At 41.0% G+C, this 20,791-nt stretch overlaps 3 protein-coding genes across 3 annotated transcripts; 1 reads left to right on the forward strand and 2 right to left on the reverse strand.

Annotated features, from left to right (window-relative positions):
- Nucleotides 1-6,654: 6,654 nt before the first annotated feature.
- Nucleotides 6,655-9,768, reverse strand: sec61b (SEC61 translocon subunit beta). The gene is made up of 4 exons (XM_079228198.1): nucleotides 9,640-9,768; nucleotides 8,951-9,048; nucleotides 7,975-8,079; nucleotides 6,655-7,217 (listed from the first exon to the last, which is right to left on the reverse strand). The coding sequence occupies exons 1-4, from the start codon at nucleotides 9,640-9,642 to the stop codon at nucleotides 7,130-7,132; spliced, it is 294 nt and encodes a 97-aa protein (XP_079084324.1). The 5' UTR covers nucleotides 9,643-9,768; the 3' UTR covers nucleotides 6,655-7,129.
- Nucleotides 9,769-10,969: 1,201 nt separating this feature from the next.
- On the forward strand, nucleotides 10,970-14,893 carry alg2 (ALG2 alpha-1,3/1,6-mannosyltransferase; the record flags this gene model as incomplete). Its single annotated transcript, XM_079227730.1, has 4 exons — nucleotides 10,970-11,140; nucleotides 11,259-11,396; nucleotides 12,236-12,403; nucleotides 13,226-14,893. The coding sequence occupies 4 exons, from the start codon at nucleotides 10,970-10,972 to the stop codon at nucleotides 13,964-13,966; spliced, it is 1,218 nt and encodes a 405-aa protein (XP_079083856.1). The 3' UTR covers nucleotides 13,967-14,893.
- Nucleotides 14,894-14,996: 103 nt separating this feature from the next.
- Nucleotides 14,997-16,225, reverse strand: LOC306745349 (phospholipase A and acyltransferase 2-like; the record flags this gene model as incomplete). Its single annotated transcript, XM_079228114.1, has 4 exons — nucleotides 14,997-15,086; nucleotides 15,202-15,503; nucleotides 15,616-15,739; nucleotides 16,172-16,225. The coding sequence occupies 4 exons, from the start codon at nucleotides 16,223-16,225 to the stop codon at nucleotides 14,997-14,999; spliced, it is 570 nt and encodes a 189-aa protein (XP_079084240.1).
- Nucleotides 16,226-20,791: the final 4,566 nt, after the last annotated feature.

Consider the following 20,791-nt stretch of genomic DNA (forward strand, 5'->3'; position numbering starts at 1 on the left):
AGAAAAACACCTTTTATTTCTGCAGTTCTACAGGATGAACACCTCATTTTGCTCTTTCACATACAGAGTAAGGTTCCCAGAGTATCGTTTAATTGTATCGTTTAAATGTATTGTAGGAAGTATTTGATTTAGATGATCCAGCCAAGAGAATGACAGCTATGACTCAGAGATGAACGCTCTCGGCTCTATCGTGAAGAAAAACCTAAAAAGAAAGCCTGTGCACGTCATTATTTTGTGGGTTTGTGATGTTTGACCAGTGAAAGTAAGTTATTCCAGCATTGTTTAAGGCTGTAATATAGATGGAATCTAACAAATATTGTACCTATTTACAAAGAAGCGTGTGCTAATATAATCATTCAGACAACATTAATTCAGTTTAATGAAGAACATTAACACACACACACGCGCACACACACGCACACACACTTATCTGCCTCACCTCTCCCCTCTGTGGCTGCCCTGGAGTGCTGCACAAGGAGTGGAAAATACAGTCACCTAAAAATACGCTGCACATAAACAACACCCGTACAATCACACACACACACACACACACACACACACACACACACACACACACACACACACACACACACACACACACACACACACACACACACACACTAAGTGTCTATAATATTAGTAAGCACAAGGCTGACAACTGAGACACTCAGCACAGCTGTGTCACTCAAACCCTCCTCCTTAAATATGTCCCGCCGTGGCCAGAGTGTCCCTGAGGGTCCAGTCTGATCCGCTCTGCTGCAAGCTGGCAGTCGGTGACGGGGAGGTTCGGGGCGGGGGTGCTTGGGGGACACATGCTTATGACATCACAGCCCAGTTGGCCCTGCGTGCCTGTGGGAGTCACACGGGGCATCGCCAGGCTCGATGGGGGCCAATGTGGCCTCCATCCTGGGATTCTCCTTATGGTAACCCATCCACACACACACACACACACACACACACACACACACACACACACACACACACACACACACACACACACACACACACACACACACAACACATAACAACAATAAATTCAGTCAAGTTTGACTTTTACAGTATATTCTGCTCTTTGAGCCACTGTTTGTAAGTTAACTGATCCTTCGTTTGGTTTCCTCTCCCTGTTCTTTTAAGGTTATATTCAGCTCTCATCTATGTCTTTAGTTGAGCCTCCACATTGTTCCATTCTTTGCATATATCATCACTGTAGACCTGCTCATTGTCTTTTGGTTTTCTTCCACCATCGACTGTCTCCACTTGTTTCCATCTTCCTGTAGTTATTCATATCTCTCTCCAGCATCTTGTGCCTCTTCTCTCTTTGTTTTACGTCTTGCTTGTGCTCAACCTCTATTTTTTTCAACTCTTTTGATATTTGTTTTCCTTCCTTTGTTCTTATAAACTCAACCGTTGGAGCCATATCCTTCTTCAAGATCTCAATTTCCATTTCTATTTAACTTGTCTATTGACTATTTATTTGTCTGATTTTTGTTGTTACATTGCTTTCTTTTTTCCCTCTTTGTCCTTTGAGCTCTGATATACTTGCTGTGTTTCATGCTTCTAATCTCAATATATTGCACTAGATCTTCATTTATTATTGATATCTTCCTAATCTGTTTCATCCACTCTAGTTTAAATTCAATCAATTAATGAATCTATCAAAAACCTGTTTGTGATTTTAGACAGTTTTCTGCTCTATCAATTTAATAACCAAGTGCCAGCACTGTGAAAATCATAAAACATGTACATGTGCACACGGGGACTGAGTGAGAATATTGACTTGGCAGCTGTATATTTGACATTAATTTGCCCAACACAGTTGCTTATTTTTGCAATAACAGATCTTTTTGGCCACTTGGGGGCAGCAGAAAATAGATGTGATTTCTGGCCTTTTCAGTTAAGCATGTTAGCAAACCGTTGACTATTTACACATCCAGCAGACACAGAACAGCAGTTGCATTAGGAGTTGTGTTTTTGTCCATTATGAACAGTCTGTTAGCTCTGGTTTTGGTCTCTACCAACTCCTGAGGGAAATATCTGGCTCTTTAGCTGTTAAATGCTCAACCATTATCACCAGCTAGTCGCTTCCTGTGTCGGTCTGCTGGTTGGTGCTAAGCAGGTATGTACAGTGGAGTTTTAGAGCTTTTTATCTCAAAACATTTCCCTGCTGCAACCCAAAATTAGGTTATGAGGGCGCTAAACAAACCAATGAGAGTTGTTTAGTTTGAAGCAGATACATTTTGTTTGAGTGGAAACTCTGAAGATACTTTACTGTTTATTGGATAATATCTAAAACTCATCCGTTTGATTAGGTATAATTTAGGTATTTGGCTTGTGAATGGCCAGTCTAGACATACCTTGATCTCAGAACTGAAAATGTTATCTTTGACATCGATGAACAGTATATTCATCAATGGAGCTATTGTGTTAACGTACTGCAGATACAAATGCTAACTCAATTTGTTTAAATATTATTACCAAATACACAATACACAGTTCTGTTTCTGTCACTATAACTAAAAGTTCCAACTCTGCACCCTTGACAGATGCAACAGAACTTAGTAGAAATATAAGTAGCTATTTGGTCTTACAGTTCCACCTTCATGCAGAGGGAATGGGCTTCACGCTGTTCATCTTTCATGCATTAAACACAAAGTGAGTGTGTGACACATAGAGGATTAGAGAGTGAGAGATGAGGTACTGATAGATGTAGAATCAGTCTTGGCTCCGACTCTGACTTATTTCTCTCTCAAGGAGAGTCCAGAGAGATCAGGGAGCCTCACGCTGGCACACATACCCACAAATACACATTCACACATTCTCTCTCTGTGTCACAGCTCCCTCCGACCCTCGTGACCCGACCAGTTCATATGACAGAGACCATGTGGTCTGGATGCAAAATATGGAGTCAGATTATTTTACAGTGAACAAGCTCTTCCCTCTCAGCAGACCTGCTGATCACTGGTCATTAACAGAGTGTTGCACCAATTGGCTGCTATGCTACTGACTATCACTGCCTCATCACGGGTCTTATGATCGCAGCAACTGAGCCAACATGAACACACACTCACACACACACACATCACAGAGAATGTAAAAGATTTAAACATGTATTCTTCAACAGTCTGATCCTCCGTAGGGAGCCTTGAGGTACAATATATAGTTAATAGAGTAGTAAATAGGATATTAACAAAGTTTACAATAAAATCAAAAAGCAATGTAGAAGCCATTTTGCAATAAAAGGCAGAGAAAGTATTAGATGTTGAGAAAGGATTACTGTTTCATGCAACTTAAAGTAAAAGTAGAGATTTCTTTGGGGAAAGTACTTTTTTAATGTAATAAACATATAAATAAAAAAGGGCACAAAACATTTGTACATTTTATTCTAAGGAACTTCAAAATGCATGATTATTTATATAAATTAACTATTTTTAATTGACTTCATGTTTTTTTTTTACTTAAGTGAACAAGCTGACAACTTAGTTCACCACTGCCTATACCTGTATACTGCTCCATGTATTGTTAAACAGATACGCTGAGGGGCCTGTGTACAGCTTGTATGTCATTTCGCTGTGTGGATCCTGAGACAAGTGTCCTTGCATCCCCTTAACCAGCGCTCATTTTTTGGGGGGAAATCCCTCAGGATTCACTTGGTCGGTGAGCGTGGATCGATTCTACCCGCCTGACGATTCATACCACGCTTTACCAACCATGTGATCTGTTCAAAAACACATACACATACTTGACATCCGTGCGTGCATGACTGGGCGCTCACACTCATTTGAAGAAGGAATATATTCTGCGCTGTCTTTGAAAGGAAAGGAGAGTTGCAAATTATAAGCCCTCTGCTGCACCTGATATTCTGATAGCTGTATTAACCTGCAGGGTGGGACACTCAGCATAAACATGTGTGTGATGGAGGAGGGAGGTAGTGACGTAGCCACAGAGAGACTTACTTCAACTGTTTCTTTTTCCTCCATGTGAAACCACAGAGCAGCATGTTTTGAACAGAAAATACATGTGACCTATTTACAGTTCTCCCTAAGTGTGTGTGTATGTGTGTGCACATGTGCATGCTCAACTCTCTCTATGTAAGGGACCATCCCTTGTGAAAGCGTGTGGTTTCTTCACAGGATATGGGTTTCTGGTGAAAAAGACACAGAGGAAGCACTCTGAAGAAAGCTTCTCTTCTTTTCTTTCGCTCTCCTCCCATCTCTCACTCCGCTCTTTCTTTCCACGAGACAAATGTCTCATGTGCAGGATGATTTATGGAGACGAGAGAGATATAGGCTTTGCTTTTCTGGTCACTTCAAATATCTTCTTGTTTTCTTGCAACAAAGAAAGTTGCACACTAACTGTGGCCAACTGCCTTTCTGAGGATAAAATCCAGCATTCACCTGTCTAACATTTATACTAGGTGTGTGCAGTCAACTGCAACCAAAAACATTTCCACAAATAAAAAAACAAGCACAAACATGGAGAAACACCAGTGTAAAAATGTACTAAATCTACTAAAAATGTTAGTGCTTACTGAGCGGTATTGATGTGTCTCTCAGTCCAAAACACAAAGACTAAGGACCCTGGTCCCAGCGTTAGGAATATTCTCCCTCATTTCTACCCCTTGATGAAACACTAAGTTGACTTGTATAGACGGTGTCAAGAGAAGTTTGTAACTACAGGTTGCAAGCAGCAGTGTGGAGCGCTCCTCGAGCTGCCTGGGCCTGTTTGACTCCTGAACACTGAGGGACAGCTTCGCCACGGCTCCTTCATATTTAATTGTTCTGTTGAATTATTCTGGCTCACTGCCGTGTTGTGCCACCATGAATTGGGCCTCAGAGTTCGTGAGTGCATCTGTGTGTGTGTGTGTGTGTGTGTGTGTGTGTGTGTGTGTGTGTGTGTGTGTGTGTGTGTGTGTGTGTGGGACAGGGACGACAGGGAGAGTGATGTGGCAGTAGTGCCCGAGTTTGCCACGAACACTGGAAGCCTGTGGGAAAGCAGAACCATAGCAACAGAATGAATTAATGAACAGGATCAGAATGCTACGTTTAACACTAAGTACAAGCGTGTATGTGTGCGCGCGCACACACACACACACACACACACACACACAGGTTCAAGACAGCTGGTGATTTTATATTCAACACAGGTAACCTGGAGATGCAGGTTGGGCCAGCCGATCACAGCCTGATACTGATCACGTCATACGTTCTTACAGTTTCACAGTTTAAATCAAATCTGATGCTGTTTCTCATCATTTACTTTTGTACCACTCAGCTCATTTATATTGGTTTTCATCGAAAAAGAATGGACTCAATAGTCTGGTTATAAAACATTTGAATTATCAAACAGATGTGTGGCGATACATTCTGCATGACAGATGGTTGTTTTTGAAGAAAACTATTATGAATTTATTTTTATAAAAGTAACTATTATTACAATTTAACCATAATAGCGTAAGTTTCAATAAATAAAGTTTTTGTAAGGCTGTAACCAAAAATATATTCTGTATCTGATTTTTGGGTGCACCAGCTGTCTCTTTGGTACACATACACCTGTGGATATGCTACTCATATAACATGTTACACGGTATCATGATGATATGATTAGATTGACAAAAAGAAAATCCCCACACAGAACATGTGCTGGTGCCTTCCCTCAGTGAGTTATATCTTGATATTCTTTGGGCCAGTGCTATTCAGAGAATAGTCTGCAGTGCCCCCTTCAGGAAAAGACAGACACCTGAGATTCAGATGAATGTTCAGGGCCTTTCAGTGATTTTACAAGAAAACCAGAATGCAGTATTATTTTGATTTTACAAGCTATTCGAGTATCTTTTTTGGGCTCAAACAACATGCAATAAGAACTTTTTAATTAAATGTTTTTTAGAGAACGATTAAAGAAAAAGTATTATACAGGTATTTACTTTCCCTTAACCGTCAACTGATAGTTCTGGTATATTATCCTCGAAGCACCAGATTTAAATGCACATTCATGTAAAGTAGGAGAAACTAATAAATAGTATAGAACATTCAGTATTTAGGTCATCAGACAAAAGCCATATACTGATGTCCTGCATCTTGTATACCTTCTGGTATTATTAACACTTTGAAGACTTGACACTATTCAAAACTAATTTTGCCTGTCTGCAATTATTGCATGGCAAAAAAAAAAAAAAAGCTTCAGTACGGGTGGTAAGGACAAACCCCGGGGCGGCCCATGTTGGAGGCTGATGCCTCTGAATGGAAAAGTTCAGAGGCATCAAAACACTTTGATCCAGTCAAACCTCATTTTAAAGCAGCTGGTATCAGATAAGATGCTTTTATGTATGTGTGTGTTATCTTGTTGAACCAAAACTGTAAATACGTTGAGGGTAGTTTGAAGGTGTTTAAGCCAATTAAGCATTAGGTGAACTGTCAGTCACACTGAAATGTAACACTTAACATTTCAGTGGTTCTCTTCATAATCCTGTCCTGCCTGAAAGCATTTTCATTAAAACAAAGCTTCATAAATGCCTTCAACCATCTGGCAGTGGTTACAGAAAGTTCACAGTCAAAATAGTAAATCACTTGTCACTGAAAATATGTATATGTCAAACACAAAACTGGGTTATTATTTCAGTGCAGAAGGGTACATTTCAACACAAATATTGATTTTTTTTTTACATTTCTTTTAATTGTACAATATTACAATTACATTTGTACAAATGTTTAAAAAAAATGAAATTCAGGCTACAAGAGGAAATGTTTGCTGAGGCCTGAAAACAACAATGTCCTTGACTACTGCACTGAACCGTCATGCAGCAGTGGTGGGAACAAGCTGCTTGGAGGGAGAGCCACATACACACACACACACACTACATCAGTGGTGGGCTAGCATGGGTTCCTCCCGTTCACCCCTTCAGATCTTAAAAACACAGGAAGGGCAAACGCAGCAAAGTGGATACCAACATCCGTGCAGATGAAGATCATGTACTGATTCGGTCGCATAAAAAAAAAGAAATAAATCATGTTGTTTGTTGTAGTGATAGTGCAGAAGGGAACCAGGGGAAAATGGTGGTTGTTCATTTGTTGTTTGGTCCAGGTCCAATGTGTTAAGAAGCCAAGCCGCAGGGTCAGAGGTCATCAGGTAGAGTTTAAGAGCGGGTGTACTTCCCCCAGATGTGCAGCATGAAGACTGAAGCAATGAAGAGCAGACTCATCACAAGCACTGGCACCGGGCCGCTGTCACGACAAAAACAAAATGATCATTAATCAGATTAACACCCAAACACAAAAAAACATAACATAATTTGCTCAAACTCCAACCACAGCGAGAGTCTTAGTGGAGTGGCTGATTTTATTGATGAGTTTAGGAAACAAGGAGGCGCTCTCATCTTTGAAGGAGGGACTGAGTGAGGTGGAGGGGTGCACCGCTAAGTAGCAGCATTGCCATGCCAACCATCTCCTCAGCGGCCCCCTCCTCTCCCTGTCAGAAGGCTGTAATTGAGTTGACCTTTCAGAGTGCATCCTTTAATGAAGCTTTGAGGCCAGCGTCTAACGCAGGAACAAACACGCACTCGATATACAGAACTGTATGGCGAGTCTGCCCTCCTTCGACTGCTGGAGAGCCACACTCAATAACCACCACAGCACCATCGATCAACCATAGCCGGCTATGGCCAGGAGACAGGACGCCTCCTTTAATATTCGGGGCGAGGATGCAGCAGGATAAAAGTTCACGGGGTTGAGTTTTATAAAAGTGTGCTGTGCTTTCCAAACACACACACACACACAGCAATGATAATTTTTTTGACCACAGAGGCACGTCTGTCCAATTTCCTGCCATTAAACATTCCTTCCATTCTACCCGATGAAAATATATACACGACACTAATGATATCAAGTGTCGGAAGTCCTGAGAATTAGTACGCGTGTCAGTGGCTAAATTTGTTTGCTCATGTTTATGTCCCTGTGTTCTGCTTTTATGAACTGTACTTACACTTTGAGACCTGGCGAGTCTTCTGTGTAGAAGCGCCACATGCCACCAGTACCTGCAGATCCTGTGGTCCTGCCACCGCTGCGGGTACCGCTGCTGGTAGCTTTCCTGTGGAACACACATACCCCAAGTCAAAAATCGTTGCCATTAACACTGTATTCACAATGTAACAAACTATAATAGCTGCTGATGAAAGAGTGCGGTGATTCATGGCCGCTTCCCTCATGTGATGAGATTAAATAGAGGTTAATGAGGTAATGAAGAGGGTGATAGTAATGGGTAATAATGAGAGGTAACAACGAGCCCCTGATTACACACTGATTAAGCCCACAGCACAACATCTATCTCCTGCTCTAATCTACTCAGGGCACACAAAAATAAAGGGATCTGAAAATCATCAATCACTCTTTACATCATGAAGACATGAGCCGACGGGGTCAATGCTCAGTGTACTCGGCAAACAATAACAGAGTGTGTGCAAGCAAGATGACAACATTACTTATATCTCATGTTTAATGAAAAAGCCATCTCCTACTTTTTCCAGTGGTGGCCAATAAACAGCTCACACATCAATGGAGAAAACATATATAAAGTGTCTTTGTAAGCAAAACCTTGAGTTGCCACAACAGCTTTAATGCTTCATGGATTTTCCAAGTTTTTTACTGGAGTGATGAACTAAATTCTTCTAAAAATATATACATTCCCTCATGTTGTGCATTGCTGATGGTGGCCAAGACCCAACAAGTTCAACTCAGATTTCCAATTGGTGTTTAAATGGTTTGAAATCTGTGATGACTGTAGAAAATGATTGACATCATGTTTGTACTATAGACTTGAATCCTAGATCGAAGAATCTTCATTCATTTTGTTACGGCATCCATTTCAGCAGGTCTGTCACACATCTGTAATCACTTACCCATCTTTCTACAGGATAAAGAGCAGAGGTAAAAGTTTGGTAGAGCGTGCGTGTGTACCTCACCTCTGTCTGACAGTGGAGCCGGCTGCACGGGGAGCCACTGTCTTGCTGGGGGAACGGCTAGATGCCCCAACATTGGTTGCACTTGCTGCTGGTCCAGGCTGAGGGGAAGACACCAGAATGAACGAACGAAGGAACGAACGCGCGCACAAACGCACGCACACACACATACACACACACACACACACACACACACACACACACACACACACACACACACACACACACACACACACACACAGGATTCAACTCCAATATACCCTCTTTCTGACAGGAACCTGTCACTCTCATAAATAAATTTCCGGCCAAAAAACCCAACACTCCAACATTTCTAGAAAGAGATTTAACAAGGATTCCTGACGATCTTATTGATATAGTTTGTGAACTATACACAGTGTGTTAATGTCAGAGACTGATAGCAAAGGCCTTCCCTAGTTAGGGTTAACTTCTAAACGAAGGTAACATACCAAATGTCCTCAGGAACATATCACGTTATAACTCATTCATTCAGAGGTGGGCTATCGTAAAATGTGTGTTTGTGACCGTTTGAATTGTTTTAAAAGAGCCACGTCCACATTTGATGAGCTAACCGTAAAGCTAGCTAACAGAGAGCAACACGCGAGCACAGGTTTCACGTTCAACGGGCGCAAAGGAGCTGGTACGCCAGCAGTTTATTGAGCAGAGTATCTTACCATTTTGTTTTTTATCTGTCCCGATGCGAGGTGAAACTCTGATCCCTTCTTTAAGCCGATGTCCACGTCAAAGGAACAGCAGACAGCCGGTGTGTGAATTGGTCAAAACTGGAGAAGAGATCCCTCAAAGCTGACGCTTGTCTAAAAAGGACACGACTGCAAAACACAAGACCAGCGCATGAGACCGAGTAGAAGCCTGACCAGCTGTTCGCATTCACCATAAAAATAATGAATTAAAACATATTATAGGTGCTTTTTTTGGGCGATTTTTATTACAAAATATATTTTTTATATCCAGCAGCATCTTTAGTATATTTAATTTAGAGTAGTTTAGTGTATTTGTACTTTAATTTAAAGGCACATTTTTGGTCCACTTAGATTTGAAAGCGACGTGTCTCACAGGAAGCGCGTCCGTCACAGCGAGGAAACAGACGCCATTGTGGCTCAAACTCAGAGCTCCGACTAGCCTTGATCACAAGAGATGATTTGATCCAACATGGCGTCCAAACAGTATAGTTTCCTGACAGTTCATGCGGCTACTAGCACGTAGACGAGCATAACCACAGGCATCCGAGCCCGGACTAGCTAGAGAGATCCAAAAGGTAAACATAATTGCTTTATAATTAGGTTGTGCGGAGATATAGCTGTGTTCAGTTACAAAGAAAACTGCTCACCAAGTTAGTTTTCTAAAACGGGTAACAATATAAATAGCTACATAGCCGAGCAACCATGATCTCGTGACTGTAACAGCTAACTTGCATCAGCTAAAAACACTAGGGATAACTTTTTTTCAGCTAAATCAGAAGTAGTTTATGTTCCTGTATCAGTTCGACTTTTTTAAATGTAGTGCCAGCGTGTGGTTTTCTTTTAGTAACGTTATAAGGCTGGTTGGGATACTATTACAGCCACAATGGTTTGCAGTACATTTGACGTAATATTTTCTTTTTCACAGTCATGATATGACAGTGCCTCTTGGGATAACAGTTATTAATGACATTATTAATAAAACACAGTGATAAATTGTCACGTTTTTCAACAATACGATTCTGAAAAGTTTCTCTTAACGGAATGAGAGAGTGGATTCATACTGTAAATACATGGTTTGCTTTTGACAGACATTATCAAGCAAATGTTAAAGCTGTTGTTAAAACGCCCTTTGCACTTCTGATTTTGGGATGATCTGCATTGTCTTCTGGCCTTTCTGTGCTCCTCAATTTATCTCATTCTAGATCATCTATGTGTTTAAATTCCCTCCCTGCCAAAATAGCATTGTCTTGTAGGTAAATATATTCCGGATTCAATTTGAACTTTAATCATTTTTATGTGCAGGATGGCGCGAGTGGTGTTTCTCCATCCAGACCTTGGTATTGGTGGAGCAGAGAGACTGGTGGTAGATGCTGCTGTTGCTCTGAAGTCTCAGGGATGTGGCGTGCAGATTTGGACGGCCCATTACGACCCAACACACTGCTTCTCTGAGACCCTGGACCCAGAACTACCTGTGGTACGTTAACACTACGTAATACTGTTCCACAAAGAAACACAACAAAGACAAAGAATAGTATATCTCAAATTCAGAAGACACACTTATTTTTGTATTGTTTCAATCACTCGTCTAATAGGTGTGTGTGGGTGACTGGCTACCCACCAATGTGTTTGGTTACCTGCACGCCCTGTGTGCCTACCTGAGGATGATCTATGTGGCCCTCTTCCTGGTCTTCCTCAGCGGAGTGGAGTACGATGTCATCTTCTGTGACCAAGTGAGTCATGTCCTACAGAAACTATTTGTCTGCATGGTCGTCACTCATTTGAGTTCCCCCGGCCTTCTGTATCTTCTAACTGTCTCTGTTGCTCAGATAATATATTCCATTGTTAACAGTGGACTGTCTCTTTGTTTCTCCTTTTTGTATTGTTTTGTGTTTTCTTTTTGGTCTGATCATTTTACTATAACAGGCCATGAAGTGTACCCTCTCTTGCTTATCTTTTACTATTTTGTCTTTAACACAAATATGCTTCTTTGGTGTCACCTTTCTCTTGCACAATATCCCAGTACAGAGAAAACTCACTATTCAGACTTTCAGAGTGTTTAGTTGAATGTCTATGATATATATTTTATATTTAGTATTTTCCTGCTGCCATATTTTCTACTGGTTAGCCAACAAGGAGACATTATTTTAGGGAAAACATGTAAAAAAAAATGTTAATACCCTTTTCATTTAACACAAATATGCTTCTTTGGTGCCACCTTTCTCTTGCACAATATTCCAGTACAGAGAAAACTCACTATTCAGACCCACTTCTTAAATAAACAAAACTGCAATCATCCAAAACACGTCATGCAAAGATCACAAAAAGCTTTCGCAGTACTTGTATGTTTTAATTTTGTATTACTGGTTAGATATATTAACACAGTGTATAATTTAATGTATTCTAGTCTCAATTTATATTTCAGAATGTTTAGTTGAATGTCTATGATATATATTTTATATTTAGTATTTTCCTGCTGCCATATTTTCTTCTGGTTAGCCAAGAAGGAGACATTATTTTAGGGAAAACATGTAAAAAAATAAATGTTAATACCCTTTTCATTTCACCCCAGGTGTCAGTGTGTATCCCGGTGCTGCGACTGTCCCGCCTCAGGAAGAAGGTTTTGTTTTACTGTCACTTTCCAGACCAGCTACTGACCCAGAGGAAGTCGGCCCTGAAGAAGCTTTATCGCGCTCCCATCGACTGGCTGGAGGAACGCACCACTGGCATGGCTGACATGGTAGGTTACAGCTGAGGGTTGACGGCTGTAACATTCTACAGGTTATGATGGTCTGATTGCAAGGCAGGATTGTGTAATTGTCTTATAAGTAGCATAATCAATCAATTTAGAAAACTAATAGGATGATCCATTCATCCATTATCTTTAACCGCTTATCCTGTTCAGGGTTGTAGGGAGTCTGGAGCCGATCCCAGCTGACATTGGGCGAAGGCAGGGTACACCCTGTACAGGTCACCAGACTGTTGCAAGGCCTAATAAGATTATATCATTTAGTTTCTCAATTTAATTTTTAATTGGTTTTGCATTTTGCCGAAGGAAAGTAATTTCTAAACTGTAACAAGGTTAAAATTGTATGACTCAGTAAGTAATCAATACGTTTATTCTGATGCACAAAACAGGTTTATAACACTGGATACAAATATTTAAGATCACTTATAGATCATAAATATAATAAACTGTATACTGGAATTGCAGTGCTATCACAGGTAAAGGCTGCCTTCAAGGAAAGGACTAGTGGATTTATTTGTATTTTTTTATAGCTCAGTGTGTTAAGTTTGAGTTGATTTGCTCAGAATTACTTTTATTTCACCCAGATGTTGTTTAACAGGTTAAGAGAGGAATAACACGGCATAAAGCCTGATTTCTGTGAGCAAACTGTTGTAAGAGCTCAGGGCCCTGACAGAAAAGAAACTGACATTTTGATTATAGTTGAGACTTCAGGATAATAAAAGACTGCAGGCTGTCACCCATTTCTTCAAGAATTAAAATGCATGTGATATATGTGAGATCCTTATGAACTAATCTCTCTGTACTTCCTCTTAGATTCTGGTCAACAGCCAGTTCACCGCAGGCATCTTCGCAGAGACCTTTAGTGGTCTAAGAGGAGTCCAGACAGATGTCCTCTATCCCTCCCTTAACACGCATACTTTTGACCAGCAGTCCAGTGAAGCACAAGGTCTGGAAGGGCTCCTCCCTGAGGGAACCTCCTGCCTGTTTCTCTCTCTGAACCGATATGAGAGGAAGAAGAATCTGGGGCTGGCTCTGGAGGCTCTTGCATTCCTGATGAGCAGCCTTCCTCCAGGCCAGAGAGCAGGTATTCACCTGGTGGTGGCGGGGGGCTACGATGACCGAGTTACTGAGAACGTTCAACATTATACTGAACTGAGAGATCTAGCAGCGCAGCTTCACTTGAAAGACTCTGTCACTTTCCTGCGCTCCCCCTCTGATTCACTGAAGGTGGCACTGCTGCGGGGCAGCACAGCTGTGCTGTACACCCCGAGCCGAGAGCATTTTGGGATAGTTCCCGTGGAGTCCATGTACTGCTGCTGCCCTGTTATCGCAGTGAACTCTGGGGGCCCCCTGGAGAGCGTGGCAGACGGGGAGACGGGCTTTCTGTGCGAGCCCACGGCAGAGGCCTTCTCCAAGGCCATGGAGAGGCTTGTGAGGGAGCCGCAGCTTCGCAGGGACATGGGACAAGCTGGGAGGAGGAGGGTGCAAGATAAATTCTCTCTTCAGGCCTTCTCAAACCAGCTGTATGGGTACATTGTCAGGCTGAGCCAGTGATAGGAACGCTGGAGAAGAAGCAGGAGACAGTTGGAAAAATTATCCTCTACTGAACTGTGAATTGTCTGTGGATGACAAGGGTCTTCAGTGAGGTGAAGAGGATGTCTTCTTGCAGTGAATGTATGTGTAAATGTGCAGGCAGGCAGAGGGGCGCGGGGGGGGAGGAGGATGGTATTATGAGGACTCAGAGGACAATCAATCAGCATTCCCCAGGAGGGGTTGCCGAGAGAAAAAAAAAGGACGGAATCTCTATACCAATTAAGACAAGAGTAACGAGTTTACCCATCCTATCTCTGGAAAAAAATACCACACCGGCAAGTGTGTACCTGGTTGTGTGTGTAAGTGTACATGTGTAGAGCCGAGCAAATGAGCGCACCAAAAGGTTTGATGATGTGAAATGTTTTGCACTGTGTATGTTTTTTGTCTTTGTGTGTTTGGGGGATGAAGAAGAATGTACAGTGTGCACAGTCCCAGATCAATAAACAGGATGCTTTCCACTACTTCCTGTCCGCGCAGAGCTTTGTTTCCCTCCTCACATTCAGAAGACGCTGGCCTGCTCATGACTCTTGCTGCTGTGAGGTTATTAAGAGATGATAGAGAGTGTTTGGCTTTATTAGAGGTCTGGTTGATGGGCAGTGTGGCTTTGTCTGGGTCATTATCAACGAGGAGAATAGCAGAAGGTCAATGTGTCTGCGCGCTGCCCTCCTCAGCCCCCCTACTGTATAGAAACACTCTTATTGACATTCCTGAAGTCTTAATAAACAAGAAGACACATACTTTTCTGACTCTTATGGAGTTTGCTTTGTTGGTAAAGTTTTTAGGCTTCGCTAAGGATTTTTCAGAGGAGCATGGAGGCACAGAAAGGTTGTCATTGTTGTGCCATCCTTTCTTTTCATTGAACACATTTGATTGTGTTTGAGTTGTGAAATAAAAACATTCTCAGACAATATTGCAGCCAAGGAGTTTTATTTTTGCTCATTATCAAAGTCGGAGTGACAGATGACATTCATGAGAAGCGCCGCTGAAGATCTTAAGTTTCTGTCTCCATCCGTTGTTGCATTATCATTTGCAGGGTTTCAGTTATATCCACATGTGCGTCATTCTTTTTCTTAAAGGCACCCTAAAAAGAGTGAATAAATAATTTGAACATATATATTTATATATATATTTATATATATATATATAGTATTTACCACACCACACAATCTCTTTCACTCGGGTGCCAGTGAACTAACCTGGTTGCACACAGCATGGCCGTATCGAACAAATGTGGCGAAATGCTCACTGTTGAAGTTCACCAGGTCGTATTTGAACTCCTGCTGCAGAAACGTATCACAGCGATTCGTCATCATCTCCTCTGGAGATGGAACCAGGTCGTATTTGTTGTTGTTGACCCTGATGCGAGTTCCTGGAGGCACTTTGATCTCCGTAATGCGCTGTCTGCAGATTCTGGTGTTCCTCAGAACACGATCACCATTTGACTTTGGAACCAGTTGTTGAAGGAAGCTGCGGCAGCTTCTCTGTACCATGTTCTCATCTTACAGTTACAGGGAAATATAAAGTGTTTAAGAAAAAGACAGCTGACACATTTGAGTTTACACTCTAAGTTGTACATTATTTCATATAAAGTCCACATTTCAGTTTCTTACCTCCCACTCCAAAATGGACAACACAGCCTTCTCCCATATAAACACCCCAAAAAGACAGTCCTGTCCATGGATGCACAAACTCAATCAAGTCTCCAACCTCTGCTGAGGACACACTCGGATCAATCTAAAGGTAAAAAGAGCTAAAAGTTAAAGCAGCGCAAAGTATCCAGATGTCTTGTTTTTTTTCTCTCCCCTTGATTTACTCACAGAATTCAAATAAGAAGGCATTTATATTTATTATGAAAATCTAAGTATGATAAAAATTATGGATGTCAAATTTAATAATTTGACCCAAAGTCTAGCAGCAGCAGTAATGAACATCTTAAAATATCTCAATATGGAAAAAAGCATACTCTTACCTTATGGTGTGGAAATCCTCATGTTGACAATCACACTTAATTACACATTACATTAGAGCTAATAGAGATTTCTAAGATATTTGACCAAAAATAGTTTTACTTTGGCAAACATAAACATGTTCATACCTTGACAACCTTGACTGAAGGCACTGCTCTATAAAGATGAAGCATTTCTGGATATGTTAGGTGTTGCTCACCTGTCGCCATGTCATTTGAGAAAAAAAGCTGTCCAAGTTTCCCAAAAGGTCCATTGTTGCTGTGAGCTGAAGCCAACAGACGGACTGAAGTGCATTCTCCAATTATTGGGACGCTGAAAACAGGTTGTGTAATAGTTGAAAGGACTTCAATAGTCAGATAGCCTTGAATGTAACTGTTTCAAGATGATAGGCAGCCTAATATGTTACCTATTAATCTAATGTGCTCTATTATTCTATCAGGTTCAGGCAGGCAGTCATCAGTCAATCATGCAAAAAGGAAATATTCTGATATTTGCTTCAGTTTGTTTAAAATATGTGGTTAACCTGCATTGAGCTTTCAATTCCCACTTCTCATATTGATTCAGACATTTCTTCAGAGTCAATTTCAAAAGCTTAAACGCAAAGATAAAGATTTTTTTTTTTTTTTAGAACTGTTTGTCCCTTTAGATCTAATTAGTGCAGGTGGCCTTGGTTTCATTTGAAATAGATACCAAGGTCCAGCATTTGGAATATCACAGTGATTGACTGCATTCAATTTATGTTAGTGATCCTAAGATCTTGTCGTGAGCAAATACAATGGTGGAAAAAAAAGATTAATCATTCTAACCACCGAAATAATCCACATTCGTTGTGGGTTGTTTGAAAATTAGATGGTGAATTGCCATTTTAAGGAATCTGGTTTGTGAGCTCATGTAAAAAGAAAACAACAAACTTCATGAGCACGTAGAATATAAAATATACATTTTGAGGCAATTGTTGGATTTTAAAAATGTTAAATACATATGTGGGTGTAATATTATCGACAAAGGTCTCACGAGTATCAAATAATAGAGCTATCCTTCATTTTAATTATTTTTGTTTTACTTAAGTTGGGTAAGTAAAGAAAAGGAATTAACCATACAGAATATTTCAGAATATAGGACAAGAATCAAAAAGCAGGTCTGTGTTTTTGTGTGTGTCCGCAAGTGTGTGCGCGTGTGTCTGTGTTCCTGCAGTGTTTCCACATGCAGAGGTATTAAGAGTAGATGATGAGGAGGGCGTAGCTGCAGTGATTTAGGGGCCCCGCAGGCAAGATGATAAAAAGGCCCTGTGGAGCCTGTAAGGGAGGGAAAGACCCACAAACAGTGTAATTCAGTGTAAAAGTGTCCCACTTTACTGTCTACACAAAAAAAATGGTATCTGAAGTCTTTTTTCTATCTTTTCCTGTTCCTCAATCTTAATAGAAACTGTCTTTTTCCTCAAAGTTGGGAGAGAAGAATCAATGTCCCTTCCCTTACTTCCACCCCCACCTCCACTGTTCCAGTGCCCTGTGGTGGGGTGGTTATTGAGATCACGGTGTGTCTGAGTGACAGCGATAACCGGTACCCAGGTGCCACTGGCACATGGTGTTTAATTAATTAATGAGACCGCGGGGTTGGTTTTCTAATTCCACTTAGCCAGCACCGGGGTGTAAGAGAGATAGCCGCGAAATGTTTAGGTGTGTGTTTTCAGGCGAGGAAAGGAGAGATGTATGTGAGAGTGTGTGCGTTTTAATGGTCTATATCTATTTTGTTGGCAGTTTGGGAGCTGGTTTTAATATTAAATATCTATGGAATATTTTTACTCTGACTTTTAATCACGCCATATAATTGGGAGTTAATCTATATGCAGCAAATGATGAGAGTTAGTATTAATACATCAATCTGAACCAGGTCATGGACTCATTGCCCCAAAACAGAGAAATGTACATGAGATTTAAACAGGATGCTGCTGAGAGCAGTGCACGCTGTGTGTTACACAGGTTTTACATACGCAACATTAGCACCACCCATTGTCAATATTTCGTACTCATACAGTTTGACCATTGCTTTAAGATTCAAAGCGTTATTGTCTTTAATACAATTAAATGATTAGGTCTCTGTCCCTCTATTTAACAGTTAAAAAAGGACGTTCGAACACTAACATAATTGGGGAAAACAAATCAATTGGCTCAATATCAACATATGCAAATACAAATTCAGTTGTGCAGTAAATTGTAATGTCTGACACTGAGGCAAACCATAACCCAGTCTTGAAGCAGTATGCATTTGTACAATGCAGGTAGATGTATGATATTGTACACCAGATGTGCAATAATTACTTACTGTCTGTACTCTTAACCAATCAAAAGGTTGCAATGTTCTTTCGACCTAATTTATCAAACGCAAACATATAGAAAATTCTAATTTTTCTTGAATGCATAGAAAGGGGTTTTAATCAGTGATCAATGGAATGAGCATTAAAAAAAATGTCGTCTTATAATCTCATATTTCTCAATTTTCTGTGATGCTCAAAGATGCTTAAGTGTATGTAATGTAACATTGCCTTTTCTTCGCTCCACATATTTCCTTATTTTGCAGAAAAGACTGGTGAAGTTTAACTGTTGGATGGATGCAGTGAAAAGAAAAAGAGCCTTCCCAGTCATGAATGATGAATGAATATGCTTAAAAAATGTGAAATCTGCATTTGTATTCACAGCTCATTTTTAAGAGGTGTTTTACATGGTATATGTTAGCAAATGATGTATTTCACTCTTTACTGCTTCCATAAACTATTCAAATATACTAGCTTACACCTCATAAATGTTACCACTGCACAACTCTTATACTCACGCTGGTAAAACAGTATGAGGAACTGATATCACGGAGGGAAGGAATGATTTACTAAACCTACATAAACTCTTCTCTCTGTGGGAAATCACAATAAAACTTCTATAATCTCTGCTTGTGGAATATTATAGATAGCCTCTATAAAAACATCTTTATGACCCAGGAAAGAGAAGCATTATGACTTGTTCTACCCTGCTCGTTGTGGTTTAAACCATCTTATAGCTTAAAGATAAAGGAGTCCATAGATTTCATACATGAGACGTCATCTAATTCACAGGAGGTTTGTCCATAAAATTGTAAGGAGTCTTGTTTCTGATGTAAAGTTATGAGGAAATGTCCACAAGCATTGATAGGGTGCAGTCAGATAAGAAACAACAGATAACAATGAGGGTTGCACACTTTGTTCTGATAGACAAATATTAAACATGTTGATAAGATGAAATAGTTATCAATTGCCTCCAGGAGTAACTCTTGAATAAACATATTTATTTCACATTCTTCATTGTGAAAAGGTTTGTCTCAAGCAATCGCTACTGCAACTTCTGTCTCAACTTCAAATGACTTTGGAGCAGATACATCACCAAGCAAAACAAAATTCCACCTCTTACAAGAAATCAGATTAAAAAAAAAATTGATTTTCACATCTGAATCTAAAAATTAAAGTGAATAAACTTGTTCCCCGCAATCTTGGACTACTACTCTTTCAAGACAGGTCAACGTGCTGAATAGCCTTACATTTAGAGAGGAATTTAGGAATGATGTTAGGATCTTTCTGCTTTAATTCAGCCGCAAACTTTATGTTCCAGATATATGTGTGAACACAAATATTATGCACACACAGATATCGTGGCGCCCTGGTTGCTCTTCCTGGAGCAGCAGGGAGATGCAGGAGGAGGAGGAGGACGAGCAGAAGGAGGAGGAGGGGGGGTGCGAAGAAGGAAGTGAAAGGAAGAGGCAACAGGAGAACAGACCTCCCATTGAACTTGGCTCGCTTCCAGCACTCATTCAGCTAGTAATCAGCTGTGAGTCAGTCAGTCATACTGGCTTTAAACAAACACATTAACATTTGAGTGCACGTTTCACGAGTGCACGCACAAACACATGCTGCCATCACATTAAACACACACACACACACGCACACACACACACACACACACACACGCACACACACACACACACACACACACACACACACACGCACACACACACACACACACACACACACACACACAATCCGGCACACCTTGGGTGTTAGTACCTGGTGCTTTTTTTTTTTCTTCTTCAGATTTTCATGCTTCTCAGTTCTTTGTTTCTTGACAGATTTGGGCCTGAGGGGTGCATTTGGTGTAGTTCTGGTGGGGAATAGCATAGGGTGACCACAGGAAGGGGTCTTTGATGATGAGGTTGGAGGCTTGTGGTAGATGACAATACATACGTGGGGTGTTTGTGCAGGCGATGTACAGAGCGAGCACCTGGCTTGGTACCCCCTGATCAAGGGGTACCGTCGCCCACCTATGGCCCAGAAGGAACTCGCACACTCGCCTGCAGTTACGACTCCACAACGCTGCGCAGGAGAAGGCGAGCAGACCCCCACACAGCTGGGGAAGATAACCTCCGGTGATAACACTCACAGGGGTGAATGTCAATCACGCTGTCTGCACGAATGTGTGTGTGTGTCTGTATGTGTGAAACAATGGCCCTCGATTGTTGATGCAAGTATGCTTTATGTACAACTATGCATTCTTAATGTGTGTGTGTTTGTGTGCCCAGTGCCCAGTGATGGCCTGTTAGATTGAGCTGTCAGTCGGCAGGCAGCAGATGAAGATTAATGGAGCGCGCAAACAATAAGAGGCTGGCAATGATCATAAATATGCTAATGGCCATTATCAATACACACTTGCTGACATGCAGAAGAGTGTGTGTGTGTGTGTGTGTGTGTGTGTGTGTGTGTGTGTGTGTGTGTGTGTGTGTGTGCGTGTGCGTGTGTGACGTG

The sequence above is a fragment of the Taurulus bubalis genome, assembly GCF_910589615.1.
Source record: "Taurulus bubalis genome assembly, chromosome: 12".
Taxonomy (NCBI): Eukaryota; Metazoa; Chordata; class Actinopteri; order Perciformes; family Cottidae; genus Taurulus; species Taurulus bubalis.